This window comes from Narcine bancroftii, chromosome 2 (assembly GCF_036971445.1).
Source record: "Narcine bancroftii isolate sNarBan1 chromosome 2, sNarBan1.hap1, whole genome shotgun sequence".
Lineage (NCBI taxonomy): Eukaryota > Metazoa > Chordata > Chondrichthyes > Torpediniformes > Narcinidae > Narcine > Narcine bancroftii.
Genome location: NC_091470.1, coordinates 100,900,327 through 100,921,816, shown reverse-complemented (window position 1 = coordinate 100,921,816; position 21,490 = coordinate 100,900,327). Strand labels below are relative to the sequence as shown.

General features: G+C 40.0%; 1 protein-coding gene and 1 long non-coding RNA gene across 5 annotated transcripts in view; one reads left to right on the top strand and one right to left on the bottom strand.

The window, feature by feature from the left end:
- Window positions 1-2,849: 2,849 nt before the first annotated feature.
- On the bottom strand, window positions 2,850-15,474 carry LOC138754009 (histone H2A.V). Of its 2 annotated transcripts, XM_069917718.1 has the most exons (5): window positions 15,334-15,454; window positions 11,417-11,494; window positions 7,679-7,792; window positions 6,690-6,819; window positions 2,850-3,207 (listed from the first exon to the last, which is right to left on the bottom strand). In XM_069917718.1, exons 1-5 carry the CDS (start codon window positions 15,334-15,336, stop codon window positions 3,146-3,148), a joined length of 387 nt encoding a protein of 128 aa, XP_069773819.1. In that variant the 5' UTR covers window positions 15,337-15,454; the 3' UTR covers window positions 2,850-3,145. The 2 variants fall into 2 exon arrangements, with proteins under 2 accessions (XP_069773819.1, XP_069773820.1); XM_069917719.1 differs by lacking the exon at window positions 6,690-6,819 and having other exon boundaries at window positions 15,334-15,474.
- The window catches only part of LOC138754010 (uncharacterized), a 94,413-nt gene continuing 87,917 nt past the window's right edge, over window positions 14,995-21,490 (top strand). For 2 of the 3 annotated variants that reach the window (XR_011351542.1, XR_011351543.1), the window contains exons 1-2: window positions 14,995-15,137; window positions 15,564-16,050. This is a non-coding gene — a long non-coding RNA (uncharacterized lncRNA). Of the gene's footprint in view, window positions 15,138-15,563; window positions 16,471-21,490 lie in introns of those variants that run through there. The other variant, XR_011351541.1, reaches the window with a different exon arrangement.

The following is a 21,490-nucleotide window of genomic DNA, read 5'->3' as shown; positions in this document are numbered from 1 at the left end:
TGAGTCCTATGACTGAAGTTGCCAGTGGCCTGTGTGAGCCCCTTGCCTCAAGTCACAAACACCCACCTCCTGTGTGCTCTTGAGCCTCCATGCCCCCTCGCTGGTCACCAGCCCGAGGGTTGTTTGAAATTAACATTAAAAAAACTGCCTGAAACCAACAATGTTTAAAGGAGAAGAAACAGCAAATGCCATATGGAAATTAGGTGATTTTAGTCCAATCAGATGCAGAAAAGCAAAGTAAGGAACTAGCTGGCATTGTGGTACAACCAGTAGAGTCATTGGCACTCCAGTGACCAAAGTTCAGGCCGCACCTCTTGGGCTGCTGGTTCTCCCTGTCACCGTGTGCATTTACTCTCAGTTGGTAGATGCAAATTACTCTAATGTTGGGTGAATGGTAGAATTTGGGGGAGAAATGATGGGAATGTGCTTAGAACAAAATGGAATTAGTGTATGAGAATGTGTATTTAATGGTCAGCACAGACCATGTTTCTGTGCTGGATGACTCAAACTGGGAAAATAAGAATGAAAGCAGCAAATGTAAGGTTAAAAGATCCCTTACCAAACAATCCCTTAAAATTTTTGCAATCTACCTTGTCTGAAAACCTTTTAACGAGGAACAGCTAACATTTCATATAGTTGATAATGGCCTTCAGGACTATATTGTACTTCCTTCATTTAAATATACATTAAACAAAGGCAGATTTGTTTTTTAATTTTTTTTATATAAACAAACTTTGTTTCCTTACCATAAACAATCAGATGAAAATGGCCAGGTGGACTTGATAACTCATGAGAAAAGCAGATTGACAAGAGAGCAATCTAACCGTCAAATAAAAAAGCCATAGAATATCAAAAATGTTAAACATTTTTAAAATTGTCTTGATGTTCAAGGGGGAAAAATTTACAAGCATTTCCTGGGTTACAAATTGTAACTAGATTGGAGTCTAAAATGAATATGTTCACAAGATATAGGAGCAAAAGTAGGCCCATCAAGTCTGCTCTGCCATTGTAATCATGAGCTGATCTATCCAGCCCCACTTCCTGGCTTTCTCCCCATCACCCTTGATGTCTTGACTAATCAAATACACCCAATGACCTCGTTTCCACAGCCACCTGTGGTAACAAATTCCAGAATCGTGTCCTCTGACTAGTTTTCAATCTGTTTTAAATTGATGCACTTTTATCCTGTAATTATGCCCACTTATCCCAAAATCCCATTACAAGTAGGATCACAGAAAAAGATGCAACCGGAGAGCAAGATAAACCAGAAAATCTGCTGGGGTCTAGTGCAGTACACAAGTGTTAAGAGAAATTCAGCAGGAACTCCTCTCCCTCCTGGACTCAGGCGAGCAAATGTCCATTGCCTTTTACCTTCTCTGGGTGCTGCATGACCTGCTGTGTTTCTCCAATGCTTAGGTCCTGCGATGAGAGCAAGCAGGGAAGAGCTTCCAGCTCAACCCACCGGTTGTTGAGGCACAGATGGGAAGAGAAGGAACAGGAAAATACTGTTTCAACTGAGCAGATGCCTGCAGCAGCCAGTAAATCAACCTTGATGCACACCTCTGAATAGCACAGCAGCTAAACCCCCATCCCCAAATAGTCCCCATCTTGGTAGCATACAGCTAGCTGCACAGGTAGGCTTCCAAAAAACCAAGCTATTCGATTCTCCTCACTCACTCAAAATGTTCTGCTATAAAGTTATGGAAGTTTTTTTTTTAAATCTTCAAAATTTGGTAGTCAAAAATGAATGCCAGATCCTTTGTAACCAGTGATCTGACTACTGTTTTAATTCCAGTACCTATAATAGCACTCAACTTGGAAGTTGATAACCTTTACCTGGGCAAAGTGAAACTGGTCATTTTGTGACAGTTATTCAAATTAGAGTACCAAATTCAACTAACAAGAGGAAACTGCTTCCATTCAGTTTGTGGGTGGTGAAATGGTAAATGAGCCCTATGTAGCAACTAGACTTTTTATAGACAGGATGGCAATTTTCTCCTTCCACTGCTTATACAAGGCAAGCAAGGAGGTACATCATCCCATTACAAATGACCCTTTACATTGAGCAGAAGTTGCCACTTTTTAAGTGGATGTTACACTTCAGGTACAGGCAGTTCCCAGGTTATGAACGTCAAGTCAAATGAAGGCACGTTTTTTGTCGTTTATACCATGGTAAAGACTAGATAGCGACCATTTTGAGTCAGATTGCACTGCTGTTGATAAAAATCAGCGTAAAATGCCTGTTAGCCTGTACTTTAGTGTAAGAAAAGGCTCAAAGGTCATCAATGATTTAAAAGCTGCACATTCAACTTAAAAGGCAGACCTAGGAATGGATCTCATTCCTAACCTGGGGACAGTAATCTATTCCCACAGAACTCCATATTCTGGCATCCAGTACACAAATGTGGCCTGGCACCTGTTGCAGTCTGAGTGACAAGTGGGGATGAACACTAAGGAGACAACTGCAGTGGTGAACTATTGGAAATCTGTGACAAATGACAACAAGTCATCTGAGCAGGGTTAAGAATTCAGTGCTAAGCAGCACATCCCAGGCTGTAATCAAAGAATAAACTCACTGTGGCATCATTCAGGAAAGTCAGCATGCATTACAGTAAAGACATGGAGAATCCATTCAAGGAGTTTGTCTTGGCTTTGAAGCTAACCCACAAACCAAGCCAAACCTGCATTTTAAGGCAGTGAAATTTTGTCTTGCAGGCGGACTATAAAAATGCTGGATTACAAGTGGGAATTAATCCATGCAACTCAACTGGATTTGATAAATCCAGAGATTATACAGCCTTAATCTTCATTACTTCAATAAACTTTTCAAAGGACACACGGACAACATAGAATTTTAAAAAAATGGTTTTATGAACTGTTTTATTGTATAAAACACACTTATGTAACCTAGTTGTTGACAAATAGCTGTATTTTCTAGTTATATTTTCATACAGCTCCAAATCTAAACTGTAGGACATACAAACAGATCTTTCAGATTATATTGAACACTAAATTCATATCCTAAAACTCTCCCATTTTATTTTAACTACTCTTTTAAAAAAAATATGCCAAGTATCCCCAGGTTTCTTCTGTCCAAATTACAGTACGACAGTAGGGAGGAAGAGGGTAGGTTCAAAACTGGGCTTTATGCAGTTTTCTGCTGCCCCTTCTTTCCAATCAGAGACTTGTGAATGTGAGGGATCACACCTGTAACAAAACAAGAAAGAAAATGCAATTATTCAAATCCTAGATTTAGCAAGTTCAACTAAATTAAGAGTAAAATAAAAGTCATCCTTGGAGAAGGGAATGCTGATTAATTATAATTAATATAATCAGCTAAAATTGCACAATGGGCAGTGAGCAGCTCGAAATTATGTAAATATTTTACATCTAATGTTTCCTTAGTAATCCAGAGACATTTACAGTATCTAAAATCTAAAACATTTCCCATTGTTTGTTTGCAAAAGGTCAAAATCACCTGATGTGAACACCCTATCTACAGCTTGGGTAATTCTCTGCATTTCTACTATCAGTCATCTTCAAGAAAGCAGCTCTGTTAAGCACAATTAATCACCAATGCCTTCCAGTTGTGAGAAATATCCAACTCCCGATTCCTGCCTCTTTACACGCACTCCTTAAACCTTTCACAATGTATTTAAAGATACATTCCCCATCGCAGAATCACTACTGTAGACGAGAGTCACATACTACTGGAGTTGCTTTATCACAGTAAACAATTTGGTCAGGTAATATGGCACTGTGGTGAGGAGGACAGGGAGAAATAGACAAGAACACCAAATGACTATAACAATTCTCCAAATTGAAAATCTTTGAAAGCTTCAGGGTACCAGCTAACTGCTAGTTCTAGCCTATGGACTAAAAATTATCACCTCAAACCGAGGTTGGTTAATGCAGATAACAGATTAGAACCAGCAATGCAGGTGACACAGAAACTAGTGTTGCTCACCCAATTCCAGAAACTTGGGTTTCAACCCTGACCTAGGCTGTGGTCTGTGTGGGTTGCCGTGCACCTGCAGCATACTCTCCAACCAGATGGCATTAACATAGATTTCTCTGGTTTCTGCTAACCTACTCCACATTCTCCCTCCATTCCATCTTCTTTCCTCCAGTTATCCACCCCTTCCCTCTCTATTCAGAGACATCCTCACCTGCTTGCTGCTATGCACTCTCTCCCTTATCCACCAGTTTACCTCCTCCCCCACAACCCCTCCTACCATTTTGTTCAGTGGCCTGCTGATATTTTTCCATACCTCGATGAAAGGTTCAAGCCCGAAATGTTGGTTATTTATCTTTATAAATGTTTGACCAACTGAGTTTATCCAGCATTGTGTTTTTACTCAGAATAAAGATTGGTAGGTTCATTGACTACTTTTAACTACCCTTCATGTGGATAGGTACAGGTCTGAGCTCAAGAAAATAAAACTAGTGGGCACTTGACAGCAAGTTCCAAGGGAATAAGACTGATGGGAATGCTTCAACAGAAATATTAGGCAAATTAGTGAGCTACTTCATAAGAAGCTGCCTCATTTGAACAGTTCAAATTAAAAATGATATGGATGATTACTCAATGCCTTCCACAACCAACCAGTGCAAAAAAATCCAGCAAATGCAAACTCTGGTCTTTATACTCTTATTCCAATGACAGTGGATCCCAGTAATCCCAAACTTTTCCATACATTCCTTCTTTAAAGGAAGGAAATCTTTTTGTACTACACCATATTCTATACAAGGAATGGCCAATTTAAATACACACTTGTTTTAATGTACACAAGGCTCAAGGCATTGTGCAGTTCTGTTTCCTTCACAATCAGAGGACTGATGTATGGGCTAAGACCAGGTGCAGGAAACAAAATGTTGAGATCAGAAAAACCACTGAGGTATAGTGGTAAGGTGGTGGGGAGGGGGGCAGGGGGAAGTGGTGAAAGTAAAGGGAATCAAATTCTGAGGAAGTTGTGAGGCTTTCTATTTGGTGTGTTGATTCTGGGAAGTATCAACATTGAGCCACCTCCAGCATTAACCTGTGATGTGTAGAGGGGCATCAGCGATCATTTCAGATCAAATTCTGCTCCAGTCAGAAATTGGCCCTCTAAACACAATCCATTATGTAGATGCTAAATGGAAAAATGAAGCTGTAGAAATGGAGGACCAAAGAGGCAAATATCTAGATTTACTCACTGGTATTGTGGCATATATTCTGTTATTGGATTACATGCATTTTGCAGAACCTTGATCTTTGGACAAATTCTAAACCCCCACTTTTGCAATCTGTTAATAAACATAATAAAAGCCAGAAATGCAGACCATAAAAATAACCCATCTAGTCCTACAACGAAAGAAACTTGGTGTACTCCATTTTACATGTGACTCTGCCCACCAACTATTCTCAGTTCAGCCAAGGCAATCAACAATAACCATTACAGCAATAATATCTTTAATGAATTAAAGCAGCCAGAAGACTTTTTTTAAAAAAAATACACCAACAGCTTGCTAGAGATATAGGCGCCCAACACATGTGCCACACATCGTATCATTCAGCATGTTATTGAGGCTCAATGATAATCATTAAAATTACATCCTTGACAACTTAAGGGGCAGTGAAAATCAACAATACATCAAATTTTTCTCAGCAGCTACGTTTACAGTCAATGAAAAACAAACTGATTTAATCCAACTTTCTTTCATTACCTACATCGATGGTGCACTTCAACCAAGTTTCTAATACTTTTTCCAACAATGGATCTTCAAGCAATGAGCATCTATTTGGTTAGAGCAACACTGTTACAGCACCAGCAATTGGGACCAGGGTTCGAATCTGTCAGGAGCTGGTACAGTTGCCTCGAGTCTGCACGGGTTTTTCTTGGGGGCTCTGGTTTCCTCCCATTATTCGAAACCAGGTTAATTGGGCAGCGCAGGCTCGTGGGCCGAAATGGCCTGTTACCATGGCTGTATATCTAAATTTAAAATTTAGCAATCACATCCAATGGACAAAGCTCGTTCTGACATATCCAGAGTGGTGAATAGCATGCATAAACTTTAAAGATTCCAGTTTAAAAACACACACCCAATACTTCATTTTGCGTTTATGGAAACAAAAAACTAATAGCAACTTTTGAGGCCAACTCCAGAGCAACAGGTTGGTTACTTTTAAAAATTTTTTTTACAAAATACAACAAAATACCACCGTATGAGTTTTTATTTAAAGAAAAATATTGTTCACTTTTATCAAAACCATCATCCTCCCCTCAGCATCACTAAATAATATTTAAAAACAGCACAGCTACCATCTATTCTGATAAAAGCATCAGGTAATATTTTTAGTCAATGAGATCTGCATTCTGTATAGTTATTTGAGAGCATTTATATTAAATTCATAATGTAGATGAGGCTGCCAGAGCATTAGAAAGGTGAATGCAGATCTCGTTGACTGAAAATATTACCTGAGTTTTGAGATGGGCATTTGATTTGCATAACCTGCTCTTTCCTAGATGAATTTGCATAGTTCTTTAAAGTTTATGCATGCTATTCACCACTCTGGATATATCAGAATAAGCTTTATCCATTGGATGTGATGTCTAAATTTTAAATTTAGGTATACAGTCATTTCAGCCCACTAGCCTGACACATTATCTGCTTCCCTTAAATACTACTACTTTTGTATCAATACATACCACCACCAGCAATAGTGGCCTTGATCAGCGAATCCAGCTCCTCATCACCTCGGATGGCCAATTGCAAGTGACGCGGCGTGATACGCTTTACTTTCAGATCCTTAGATGCATTTCCTGCCAACTCCAACACCTAAAGAGCAGCAAAATTCTATTTACAGTTGAATATATTGAATTGAAAGTTAAACAAATGTTAAATCTTCATTAAAACTTTGATGTTAAACAGGTCAATATTCCTCTTTCTGTTTTGGAAAGGCTAGAATGAAGACAAAAACCAACACTAAGAACTCAACTTCTTGCACATTCTCCATGCCTCAGGTGAACTTGCTTGCCTTATCATCAATACACACTCACTTCCAGACAGCAGATTTGTGTCACAGAATTCTCCATTGTTGTTTTACAATGTCCACATTTCCTTCTAAACTGAATCCTCACACCCAGTATACAAATGGACATTGATTTCAAAACTCTCCAAGTCCCTCCCATTCGAGATCAGCAAAAACACTGTTGCTTCTAAGGGTCTGGCATGTACATCACCGTTGGCAGCCACAAAGCCAATACTATCTGGAATTACTTATTGAATTACTTGCGACTCTCAGCACCTGGATTCTTAAATATTCCTCTTGCATAGCCTTTGACTTCCCACAACTTAATTTTTACCTAGGTCAATGAAAGATCATCTGAAGCAGTAAAAGTTTTTTCCATTCCCAGATGGTGCCTGACCTACCGAATTAAGCATTTTCATTTACTATTTCAAGTTTTCTGCATCTTAATTTTTTTGCTCAGTTTTCTCAAATGAAAAGCTTCTTCAAGTGTTCTTGCATGCTAAACAAGGTTCTGAGGTGGGGGTGCGCAAGGGAAATCACATAGCAAATATTAAGGTAGTTTGATACACTGGTTGATATTTTGGCCTATATTTTATTCACATTCCTTTTCTCAGTACAAAGATATCATGTCTAATGTTTGAAATGCTTGTCAATCACAACACCTACCTCAGCAGTGAGATACTCAAGGATGGCTGCACTGTACACTGCAGCTGTAGCACCCACCCGGCCATGGCTTGTGGTACGAGTCTTCAAATGCCTATGAATACGACCTACAGGAAACTACAAGAAAGAATACCAAGTGATAACTGTCAGTCTGGTCCAAAAAACAATCAAGAATCCCATTTGCAGGATGAAATACATCACTGTTCACTTACACTTTCAAAATCATCTAGTCCTATTAAAATATACAATTGGCTTATTAGATCCATGTCTTCACCTTGAAAAGGCTTCCAAATTTAACTTCCATGATCTCCAGCTGCCCCACTTGGATCCCATGTCAAGATTCTCTCCTGAAGATTATAGTTATTGCTTCACCACCAAATTTTATTTAATGCTTTGGGGCCATCAACCGAAGTCTTGGTAATTTCCTTTTGCATCTCCTGTGTAAAGACAAGTAATTCTGTGCAAAACCCTTTAAATCTCAACAAAAATTACTGGTGCCCTCAGCTGAACTATTGTCCCCAATTCTAGACAATACTTAGGAAGGATGTCGAGATGCTCCAGAGAATGATGATGATGCCATCATGAGTAACCAGTAATAAAGCTGGGATTCTCTTTGGAGAAAAGGTGGTGGACAAAATTAGGGAATTTTGACAAGGTAAAGAGGGAAATTATTTACACACGATAAAGTCAACAAGAGATCACACTCACAATTATCAAAAAAGACAGACAAGAAAACAATGCAGAAAATCACAATCTAGAATGTATAGCACTGCAGAAAGGTTGGTGGAAACAGATTCAAACACAACTTCCAAATGGAATGGGAAAAATAAAGTTTTGCATGGCAATTGGGAAAGAGCAGATGATATTACTTCAAGAAATCTAAATACAAATAAGGAACATATGCCTTCTACACTATATGTTTCCACCATTCTACATTTATAATTTTCTTCCCTGGTCCCTACTGAAGTTTCCAAATTTTAAAAAAACCTGATATAGTCAAAGGTACATAATTAGAATGGGGTTACTGATCAGCCATGATAGACTCAAGAATGAATGACCTACTTTTGTTCCTGAAGGATTAATATCTTTGGGGATTCCCCAAAATTAATGTGATTAAAACTAGATCTCACTGGTAGTTTCTCAGCACAAAAAGAGCCAGTAAACCAGTTATAACCGTTTGATTCAATATCACTCCTTAATTAATGGAGGAAACTAAAGTTCTATACAACACTGATGAAATTATATAGGCTAACATTCGCTATTGCATACCAAATTGATATCGAAGCCTTCTGCATCTAGTTATTTTATTAGTCCTTTCACATTCCTGGTTGTTCATGTACATTTTTAGAAACCAATACTAAGGAATTACAATCTATGGGATGCCCAGTAAAGACTAACAATTCTACACTGAACCTGTAATACAGTAAAATTAAACGCGAGTCACCAAATTGTTCATAGAAATCATTTAAAGCAGCTATTTCCAAGAACAATTACTGATAGAATTCTGCAGGAACTAAAATTATTATTTTTTTTTAAATGTAGTGATACCGGATGTTAAATGGTACCAAGATTTGGCAAAAAATGAAGTTGCTAGTTAAGCAATGTCCACAGGAGGTTTGCCAATTTTCAAATGTAATCAAAATGACATCCAAAATAAACCCTTTCAATGTTTATTAAACTTAAGCATACAGAATCTTGCCCAAATCACTAATTATGAATCTATGAAGAACAATTGAATAATGCACCAAAATAAGACCAGATCAACTTTTAGCAATGCTAAATATATAAATAAATAAATAGATAGAGATGGCGTATGCAGAATTTTTCTTTCCACCCTGAAAGATTACCTAGAAACATCTTAAGTTAGTTAATCTCAACTAACAGACGTTTTAGAAATGTCTCATGGAAAGTTTTTTTTAATAAAAGCCAAATTTTGTCACAATTCAACATCACTCCATCAGGTTAATAGTAGCAAGAATTCAAAAGATCCTTACATTGCATAGTAATACAACGGAGTTGGTTCAGCCCAAAGCCAGTTGGCAGATTGGAACCGTCAGTTAATTAAAATACTGATACATGGTGTTGGCATATGTATTGCATGCCGTGCGAAGCAAACGCAAGGTGGAGACAATTTCATGTGGTCAAATGACCATGAGGAGATGCCCAGTCCCGCCCTGATGGAATTAAAGCCTGAATGGAAGTTGGAATGCAGCCATTCTTGCCACTTCCTGAATTTATGTTGAAGTTCTCATACTGTGAAGATCTTGTCCGCTGTGCCTCTAGATGGATAGAAACCACACTGATCCAGAAAGCAGTTCTTCAGCCATTGTGTATACACACTGAAGGAGGACACTGGCATTGTCTCTCCCTGTGGCATAGAGTAGGGAGACCTCCTCTCCAATTACAAATTACATTTGACAGGAACCAGATGCAGTGAAGACCAGTTCAAAGGCTACATCATTACCTAACACTTTTCCCAATCTTTCTTACCCCAATAAGGTGTTTCCCCTCCAAATTTCTTGTTGGAGTGGAACTAATTTTCAGACAATCCAGAGATCAGTGTTCAAATCTCACCATGGCAGCTGCACAATCTACATTCAGCTAATAATTTGGAGTGTAATGACCACAAAACAAATCAACTGTGATAAAATTCCACTAGAATACTAATATCCTTGATGGCAGGAAGTCTGTCAATCTTACCATGTCTGGTCTATATGCAATTCTTAAATGCCCCTTGACATGGCCAAGCAGGACATTTAGTTCAACGACAATATATGCTGGCCTTACCAGCAATGTCCAGATCCTAAAAAATAAATATTAAAATAAGTCTGGTAGTCTTCACAGAAATTAAAATTAGCACAGGAAAAATATATCTAACAATACATCTGATATCCATGACCTATTTTTCTCTGCTCACATTTTTCCTCATTATATTCCATCATCAATGCCCTTGCCCATCCACCCAGCTTGTCTGCCTCTTGGCACACTTCTCAGAACTCACACATCAGCAGCAAACTTGGATATGGTACACTTGGTGTCCTTGTCCAAATCACTGAATAGCCACGGCTCAAGGTCTGATCTCTGGAACACCAAATTCTTTAAACTTCCAACTTCAAAAAGAAAAACTTTTCTGTTAAGCAAAACTCTATCTTAACACATGGCCAATCCCACATGCTAGTTTAATAATTCATAACTTTCTATAAGGTCTTATACATCACATGCCATGGTTCACCATTATCAATTATGATGGTTACAATCTAAAAAAAACTATTAAAGGTGGTTTCTCTCATAAATCTGTGTTGTCTCAGTCCTTTCAGCTTTTCATTTTCTAAGCATCGTAACATGACATCCAACATTGGTGTGTACTGGGATTTAAAAATCCTGAATGCTAAGAGGAAAAGAAACTTATTATCCTAAATAACATGGCATCAAAGAGGCTTTGCAAAACATTTCAGAAAACCAAGTGACTAGTTTAGTACCTGACACACTGAGAAGTTATTTGTTGGAAGCCAATCACTGCAGTCCAGGACACTGTTGCAAGTTCTTCAGGGAAAAGCCCTCAACCCAAATTATCTTCAGCTGCTCCAGAGTAGGGCTGTTCATTAATGATTCCAAAATGAAGCCTGAGGACATAACATTTTTTTCCCTCATACTGTACATGAGATATCTCAATTATTTGGAGGCAAGGACCCAATTCTGAAAATCTAATTTATAACATTGATCTATTCTGAAAAGGCCTACCTGTAATCCTGCTCTCTGAGAGCGGGACACTGCTTTTGCTTTAGCCTTTCCTGAATCCTTCCCAGCTTTCCCGCCAGCCTGTTAAGGAAAGGTTGGGAGATGAGATCAAAGCTTCCTCTGATCAATACAACACAAAATACTTGCAGAATTAAAGACTTATTATACGATAATATTTATAGTAGTTTAAAACATTAAATTATGATACAATAATTAACATTAATTTTCTTTCATTCAATGGATTACCAGATCCACTATTTCACGTTAATATCCTCTTTGTGACCTACAACTATGAAATTGTATATGCTGAAATTAGGAACATATAGATTTGATAATTATACTTCAGTATTTAAACGAGACATTTTAAAGAGGAACATTTTTTTCTCATTGCAATGGGAGTTTTATACCATGGAAACAGGCCCTCTGGCCTCATTGTCAACCTATGCTCGCCCCCATTTGCCTGTATTCAGCCCAAATCTTGAACACTTCCAATCCATGTACAATAAAACCCCTGGTATCCAGCACCTATGAGGATTGATGGAGGGCGGGGAAATTTCAAACTTTTGTTTTTTTCAACCTGTTTATTTTCCTCAATTGTTTTGCCGGTTGCTTGAATGCTGGCCACATGGATTTTATTGTACCTATATAAATGTCTTTGAAACATTGTAATTGTACCCACCTCTATCATTTTCTCTGGTAACAATTTTCACATACTTTCTGCCTTGTGTTGACTCGTCCCTTGGGTTCATTTTTTTAAAAAAATACACATTTCACCTCACCTTTAATCTATGCTCTCCAATTTTAGACTCCCATATACTGAAAAGGACTATGACCATTTACATGTATCCACGTGGCCAGTCACTTTTAAATAATTGAATATGGCCATCCCTCAGCCTCTAACCCTCAAGGTTGCAAAATCCCAGTCTCAATGAGTCTCACAAAAGTTTTCTGCACCTTTCATGCACAACGTTCTCGTGTGGTCATGCCAACATCTTGTACAATTGTAACTCCTATTCGCAAATAGGCCAAATGCCTTCCTTACGACACTGTTCACCAGCAAATTTACTTTCAATGAATAATGGACCTGTACCCCAGGTCTTTCTGCTCCCCAATACTCTCCATGGCCCTACAATTTACTGTGCATGTCCTGCCTTAGTCCAATTTCTCAAAATGCAACATCTCATACTTGTCTGAGTTAAATTGTATATGCCAATCCTTGGCCCACTTTTCCAGTTAATCTAGATCCTATTGAAAACTTCCTTCACATTCTATCATACCACCAATTTTGATGTCATCTGCAAATTTACTATTTTGTCATCCAAGTTGTTAAAATGGATTAACACAGCTGACCCAACACTGTCCCTGGGGCATACGAACAGTTACAGGTCACGCTATCTGACTTTCCAGATGAGTCTACCACACTGTACCTTGTCAAAGGGCTTGCTAAAATCCACCTAGTCAAAACCCTCTATTCTAGGTGTGCAATCCTGTCACCTCTTAAAAAACCTCAAATTTTTGAGACATCATGAGGAAAATGAACTTTAATTGAAACAGCATCATGAAATGATTTGCACAACCAATATGAAAAACGTTTAACGCAACTTTTGCAGTCCCTATTGCACCTTTAAACATTGATGGGCTGAACAAGAATTTAAATGGGGACAGAGGGAGATTTGTTTACAAACCCAATTAGGGATATACAATCACTGCAAATACAGAATTAGAGATACAACACTCACGTTCAGTATCCCAAGTTTAAGGCATTCTTGAAGCAAGCATGAAGTATTTTTACATATTTAATTCATACATGAACTCATTATTAATTCTACTTAATACTCATTGTAATGATTCTCATTAAGCTTGTAAACAATTTGAAGCTTGTAAACAAAAAATGATTCTGAATGGATCACTTGTGTTCCACATCACAAGATGCCTACTTTAAAGTAAATAGTCTATATATTTTGAGACACCCTGAGATCAATAAAAGTGCAAGGCTTTCTTTCTCAAACCTATTATTAACATGTGTAGAATAAAAATAACCAAGATATCAACTTTGGAAAAGAACAACCCTGCAATATTGACACATATTTGTCCCAAATTGGCAGCTGATGACCAAAGATGTACCAATGCATTTATTTCTCACTGGGTAAAGTTTGCGCTGCTGGAGTCAAGTCGAATACAAGATTAACTTTTGTTTGAGAATTATGGCAGCAAATCCAGTTAAATAAAGCTAATTAAATGCATTGCTGTTGATGCTCTTAGCAAATCACTTAGCAGTGATCTAGAGTTCTGGACCCACACCCAATGCTAATCTCCTTCATCCAAATGCATAGCAGCAAGTCTGGAAATGGACAAAATTTAATTCAACTGATTAGACACGCAACAACCATTAATGATTTCACAAAAGAGCATCACTTGCCTAAATCGATGTGGCTTGGAAATAGTCACATAAAACTTGACAAATAAAAGCAACTTATCCTGACAGTAACCCTTTGAATGACACCTAAATTTGCACACTTCAACCCCACCCCCAAGTGACCAAGGTTTAGCTTCTTTAACTTCAAAAACACAAAACTTAACACACGATATAGTCGGAGCACTTGAGCACGCACACTTCAACCTTAGCTGAAGCCAAATATCATCCAAAGGAAAACACAAACCATTCATTGCACCACTGAAACCTGCCCTTCTAGTCTATTATTCTGTTTAGCCCCACTGACCTGCAACCAGTCCACGTGCCTATCCAAAATTCTTTTTAAATGTTAACACGAGTCTGCATTCACTTCAGCTGGCAGCTCATTCCACTCTCCCACTACTTTCTGTGTGAAGAAGCTCCCCCTAAACTTTTCACCCTTAACCCACGTCCTCAGGTTTGCATCCAACCTACCCTCATGGGGGGGGGGGGGGGGTTGTGGAGTCTATCTACACCCCTCAATTTTGTTATGCCTCTATCAAACTCTTTCTGTTCTCATCCTTCCTCTTTCCACTCACATATCCAGTTTGTAAGAATTAGGAGTAGGAGTAGAAAGAAAAACTGTCCTAATTTCCCTGCCACTCAGTTCCTGAAATCTGGACAACATCCTAGTCGATCTTCTCTGCACTTTATTGCTCTCGTTCCTGCAGTTAGGCGACCAAAACTGCACACAATACTCCAAATCTGGCCTCACCAAAGTCCCAACCTTTTCTCACCCACCACTTTAGGTCCTCCCTTATGTGAGTTGGGGGGGGGGGGGGGTGGGAGAAGGAAGTTGGGAGGACCAGGCTTATCCAACTTTACCATAACATCCCAACTCCTACTCGATGCTTTGATTTATGAAGCACAAAACTCGGAAAGGGGCTATGATCCCGGCACATTAACTAACTACCCAAGACACCAACAGCTTTGGCGGGGTTTTACGCGTTGCAAGCGAACTATGGAGGGAATCTGCAGCAACCTCGACCATGACGGGTCGATCCGGCCCCAGGTTCTTGCAGCCGGTGGCGATGTCCACTCTCCTGGAGCCTCCGCTCTGGCGAAGCGGGGCAACGCGAAGGCTGCAGGCATTTTCCCGCCACTGGGCTGTCACTCAGGCGCGAGCACCGGCCGGGCGCGCCAGACTGTCCGAGGGAAGGAGCGGGGAGTGGGGGAGAAAGTACGTTCCCCCCTCTCCCTCACCGGTACCGCGCGTCACTGCCCCACCGACGGACAGCGCGCGCTCGTTCCCGGGTGGCCACGAACACCCAGGTAAGCGTCGCCCCCCTCCTCCCGGGCGCACCGATGCCCTCTCCCCCCCCCCCCACCCCCGCAGCAGCCGTGAGGGGGGCGGGGGGGATCCCGTCAAAAAGGAGAATTAATACGCCCCCCCCCCGGAGGAAGGACACGGGCTGCAAAACGAATGCCGTCCGCCACCGGCGGGGCGAAGGGGAAGCGAGCCACTCACCATGTTCGCTCCTGTCAGCACTTCTCCGCCGCCTCGCGCCTACTCTCCACTCAAACAATAACCGACACTTCACGGCGGCCCGCCGACATCCGGGGCTCCCGGCCAATCGCCTGCCCGCATACTCATTCAAACCTTGCCGCCTGCCCAATCACCGCCTCCCTTCTTTTAACGTTCCCCCCCCCGCCTTCGCAACGGTTTTTTTAAAGGTTTTTTCCTCCCCCTCCCCACAGGTGGCCGTGCAGTTGCTTGCGATTTGAAATTCCCTTAATTCACTCGACTGCGATGCAGAAATATTAAAAGAAATGAAGCCCGCACGACGTATGAAGTGCGACCAATTGGATCAGCCCTTCCAAAGTTGTCCCGCCCACACCGCGGCGTTTGCTATTTGCCGATCATAGGGTGCGATGACCGGGACGAAAAACGAGCTTTTGGATCACTTAATTCCCCAACCCCCCCTTCCTCTTCTTTGCGAAGTTTGGAAGGAGGAAAAGTTACTTTTGCGGGAGCAGGCCTCGGGGAGAGCGCGGGATTGGCAGCTGCGGCAGCCAATCGCGGGGGGATCGCCGTTGGGCGCGCTGAGCCGGAGGCGGGTGCTGACAGTGCGCCTGTGATTGACAGCCCCGCCAGCCAATTCCAGACCGGAATTAAATCTGCAACGCAGTTTGAAACTCATTTTGAAAAACAACAGAGATCTGGGTCTCCTAAGGTCTCCTCTGGGTGAGTGAGTCTCTTCAAATGTGCTCCTGCAGGACCAACACGTTTCATGCCAGCTGCCCAGATCTAAAATTTGGATTTGAATGACTGTAAAGCGGATGCTGAGACGTTTAACAGTACTTGCATTAACTTCATGTACACAAAATAAACATTTGTAAAAACACAATGCTGGAGAAACTTAGCCGGGTAGCAAAGATACCAACTTTTCGGGCTTTCACCACTCTTTTGACGAAACAAGGTCTACAATCACAGCTTGGAAAGTTTTAAACCAATGAGTTTGAGAGTGCATATTTCCACAAAATTATTTTCTCATTTCACTCCTGGCCACCCTGCATTATCAATTTAAGATATGCCCTCTTGCAGTATAAAGTACTGGCTTGCTGAGCTTCTGCAGCATTGTGTGTGTTTTGTTTTAACTTCGAACCACGCTGTCTTTTTAACAGAGGAACAGGTAATCTTTTAGACAGTTTGAACCCTCTGGACCTCCGGGTAATGGATGGTTTACGGATTTCAAATTGACCACACCTTTCCCAAAGACAAGCACTGATGAAATTCTTGCCGTGTTTAAACTTGCCTTTTTTTTTGTTGAAAGTTGCATTGACACCATTTTCATTTCCCATTTATACCTGAAGGATTATTCTATTGCTTCTATTAATTATTGCCAGACAGCTCTGTGATGCCGCACCATTTGCCAGCCTTTCCTCCTCATCTTTGACAAAACAAGATCTACAATTGCAGCTTGGAAAGTTTTAAACAAATGAGCTTGAGAGTGCATATTTCCACTAAATTATTTTCTCATTTCACTCCTGGCTACCCTGAATATCAATTTATATGCCCTCTTGATTACATCACCACAGAGTATAATTCTTCTATATCTTCAATTGCAAATTATTTCATTTTTCTACACACTTCTGTTAAGATTTTTAGCCTGATTAAACTCTCCACATGGCAGGATGTATCAGACAGTCACACCTAAGAGGCAGGTAACTGGGTGACTGTTAGGAGAGGGAAGGCGATAGCAAATCAGTGCAGAACACTCCTATGGCTGTTCTCAGCAACAAGTATATCCCTTTCGATACTGCTGGTTGGGTGACCTATCTGGCCAGACAGCAACCAGACCTATGGTGCTGTGGTCGGTTCTGAGCCTCAGAAGGGAAGGGTGAAGTCAGAGAGCGATAGTCATAGGGGACTCAGTCGTTAGGGGACAGATAGGAGCTGCAAAATAGTCTCCAGTATAGTCAGTTGCCTCCCAGGTGCACAGGTTCTGGATGTCTGAGTGATTTCAGAATATTCTTAAGCAGAAGAGTGATCAGCCAGAGGTTGTGATGCAATTGGTACCAATGACATAGCCAAGAGTAGGGTAGAGGACTTGCAAAGTAAGTTTAGGGAGTCAAGAAAGAGGCTGAAGAGCAGGCACTCAAGGTGATCATTGCTGGTGCCGTGAGCTGGGGAAGGTCAAAACAGAACAAATAGATAGCGCAGACAAATGAGTGGCTGATAGGTTGGTGCACAGGACAGGGTTTCATATTCTTGGATCTGGAACCTTTTCTGGTGAAGGAGTGACTACAAGTGAGACGGGTTGCACGTGAACTCGAGGGGAACCAATTTCTTGGCGGGAAGGTTTGATAATGCATTTGGGAGGAGGGGGTTGAAACGGAATTCGCATGGGGGTTGGAACCAAAGTGAAGAGGCAATTGCTGCAAAAGGAAAGAGAGCTGGTAGGGAGTTTGTGTGGTAGACAAGAGATAGGGAAAAATTGCAGCCATGGGGATGAGTTCCAATGCAATAAGGACAACAAGAGTCAAAAAAGGCCACATATATAGGGCTAAACTTTTTGTATTTAAATCCACATAAAATAAGAAATAAAGTAGCATAGAACAAGAAATAAAGTAGATGATCTTGTAGTACAGCTACAGATTGGCAAGTACGTTGTTATGGCCATCATGTAGTAGCTAAAGGATGGATGTCATTGGATGTCATGTATCAAAAGGATAGGCAGGTAAACAAGGGGATGGTGTGGCTCTGTTGAAAAGGAATCATTAGAAAGAGGTGACAGAATCAGCAAGAGAATAATTGTGGGTTGAATTAAGAAATGGCAAGGGTAAAAAGACACCTTACAAACGTTAGCTGGGATGTGGACAACAAATTACAACAGTAAATAGAAAAGGTGAGTCAGAAGGGCAATATAATAGTAGTGATAGGTCTTTTAACATGCAAGTAGAATGGAAAAAACCAGGTTGGGACTGGATCTCAAGAGAAAGAATTTGTAGAATGCCTACAAGATGGCTTCTTAGAACTGCTTGTGGCCAAACAGGGAAATGGCAATCTTTGATTGGGTATTGTGGAATGAACTAGAGTTGAGATAGAATTCACCCAGCAGTTTGAGAGAGAGAAACTAAAATCAGAGGTGTCATTGAAATAAAGGGGTCTACAGAGGTATTAGCGAGGAACTGGCAATAGTCATTTGTTAAGCACACTATCAGGGAGGATGGCAAAGCATCAATGGAGTTTCGGTGAGAAACAAAGAAAGTGCAGACAGGTATATTACAAAAAAAAAAGAAATATTTGAATGGGTAAATAACGCATCTTTGGCTGACAAGCTAAGCTAGTTTGGCAGGAGGATGGGAACCAGAATGTGAGAACAGAGAATAGGGCAGAGAGTGGAAAGGATGATACAATGACTTGTGGGTCTGTGAGGAAGGACTGGCAAGAGAGGAAGCATAAATGTAGTCAATGGAAGGTTTGAAATATGCAAAGAGTATTAAGAATAAAGAAGATGAACTCTGAGCATGGATCACTATGTGGAATTACGATGTTGTGGCCATTACAGAGACTTCGCTGATGCAAGGACAGCATTGGCTGATACGGTGCCAGGGTTTGGAGGTTTTGAAAAGGGTAGGATGGGTGGTAAAAGAGGTTGGGGAGTAGCATTACTTGTCAGGGATAGTATCACAGCTGTAGAAAGGAAGGAAGCTGTGGAGGGATTGTTGACTGAGTCAGTGTGGATGGAAGTCAGAAATAGGAAGGGAGCGATCACTTTATTGGGAGTAGTCTTTTGACACCCAAATAGCTCTCGGAACAAGTAGGAAGATGAGGGAATGGCTCCAAAATTAAAGGGGTTGTTATTACAGGAGACTACAACTTCCCAAATGTTGACTGGCACCTCCTGACTTCAAGAGTGATAGATGGGCAGAATTTGTCCAAGAAAGTTTTGTATAGTATGTGGACCAGGCGAGGGCGTGCTGGATCTAGTACTGGGTAATGTACCTGATCAGGTGATAGACATCTCGGTGGGGAAATATTTAGGTGATAGTGACTACAACTCCATGAGCTTTAGTATAGCTATGGGTAAGGATAATAGTAGTGTCTAATTAGGGAAGAACTAATTACCAAGTGATGAGACAGAATGAGGGAGAGAAAATTGGGAACAGATGTTGTCGGGAATATTCTTAGAAATAATGTGGAGGATGTTTAGGGACCACTTATGTGGGGATCTGGATAAGTTTGTCCCACTGGAAAATGGAACTGTGGTTGTCAAAACAGGTGAGGCAATTGGTTAAGGGGAAGAAGGAAGCATACATTAGATTTAGGAAGCAGGAAACAGGAAGGGCTCATGAGAATTATATAATAGCCTGGAAGGAATGTAAGAAAGAGTTTAGGGAAGCTAGCAGGGGGAGATGAGAGAGCACGAAAGAGTAGGATTAAAAAGACTCCAAGGCATTCTATGGGTATATTAAGAACAGAAGGATGACGAGAGTGAAGATATGGATGCTTAAGGATAAAGGAGGCAACATCTGCCTGGAGTCGGAGGAGGTTGAGGAGGTTACAAATTAATACTTCAGTATTCTTTTTTTTGAATTTTTTATTTTTCACACCATAAATCACATTAGCCATGCTACACACTTTTTCTTTTTCACACATATACAGTGACTTTTTCTCCCCCCCCCTCTCCTCCCAAGCCACCCCCCCACCCCCCCCCCCATCCATTTTAGGTATACAATCTAGGTTACATTAAACCAGTCAGATAATGTTGTCATTCAACAAAAATACACCAGAAATTCTACTGAGTCCATTCTTTTCTTTCCTTCTCCTTCCATCAACTTAGGTAATGATTGTCCCCGGTAGGTTTTCACTATTGTATTTAATGTAAGGCTCCCATATTTGTTCGAATATTTCAATATTATTTCTTAAACTATATGTAATTTTTTCTAATGGAATACATTTATTCATTTCTATATACCATTGTTGTATTTTCAGATTATCTTCCAATTTCCAGGTTGACATAATACATTTTTTTGCTACGGCTAGGGCTATATTAACAAATCTTTTTTGTGCATCCTCCAAATCAATTCCAAATTCTTTGTTTTTTATGTTACTTAGGAGAAAGATCTCTGGATTCTTTGGTATATTGTTTTCTGTTATTTTATTTAATATCTGATTGAGATCTTCCCAAAATTTTTCTACTTTCTCACGTGTCCAGATTGCATGAATTGTTGTTCCCATTTCTTTTTTACATCGAAAACATCTATCAGATACTGTTGGGTCCCATTTATTTAACTTTTGAGGTGTAATGTATAGTCTGTGTAGCCAGTTATATTGTATCATACGCAGCCTCGTATTTATTGTATTTCTCATCGTTCCAGAACATAATTTCTCCCATGTTTCCTTTTTTATCTTTATATTTAAATCTTGTTCCCATTTTTGTTTAGTTTTACCATTTGTTTCCTCATTCTCTTTTTCTTGCAGTTTAATATACATATTTGTTATAAATCTTTTGATTAACATTGTATCTGTAATCACATATTCAAGGTTACTTCCCTCTGGCAAACTCAAATTGCTTCCAAATTTATCTTTCAAGTAGGATCTCAGTTGGTAATATGCCAGCGCTGTATCTCCAGTTATATTGTACTTATCTCTCATTTCTTCAAAGGATAAGAATCTACTTCCTGAAAAACAATTCTCTATTCTTTTAATCCCTTTTTTTTCCCCATTCTCTAAAGGAAAGGTTATCTATTGTAAAAGGGAGTAACTTATTTTGCGTCAATATTAGTTTTGGTAATTGATAATTTGTTTTATTTCTTTCTACATGAATCTTCTTCCAAATATTGAGGAGATGATATAATACTGGACAAGGTCTATGTTGTACCAATTTTTCATCCCATTTATATAATATGTGTTCAGGTATCTTTTCCCCTATTTTATCTAATTCTAATCTCATCCAGTCTGGTTTTTCCCTTGTTTGATAAAAATCTGATAGGTATCTTAATTGTGCGGCTGTATAATAATTTTTAAAGTTTGGCAATTGTAAGCCTCCTTGTTTATACCATTCTGTTAATTTATCCAGTGCTATCCTCGGTTTCCCCCCTCTCCATAAAAATTTCCTTATTATTTTCTTTAACTCTTTGAAGAATTTTTCTGTCAGTTGTATTGGCAATGCCTGAAA

Coding starts and splice junctions, on each gene's coding strand:
- LOC138754009 (XM_069917718.1), bottom strand. Junction 7,793..11,416: donor CTCAGAGAGCAGGATTACAG/GTAGGCCTTTTC, acceptor TCTTTCTTGTAG/TTTCCTGTAGGTCGTATTCA. Junction 6,820..7,678: donor TTGAGTATCTCACTGCTGAG/GTAGGTGTTGTG, acceptor GCTGCTCTTTAG/GTGTTGGAGTTGGCAGGAAA.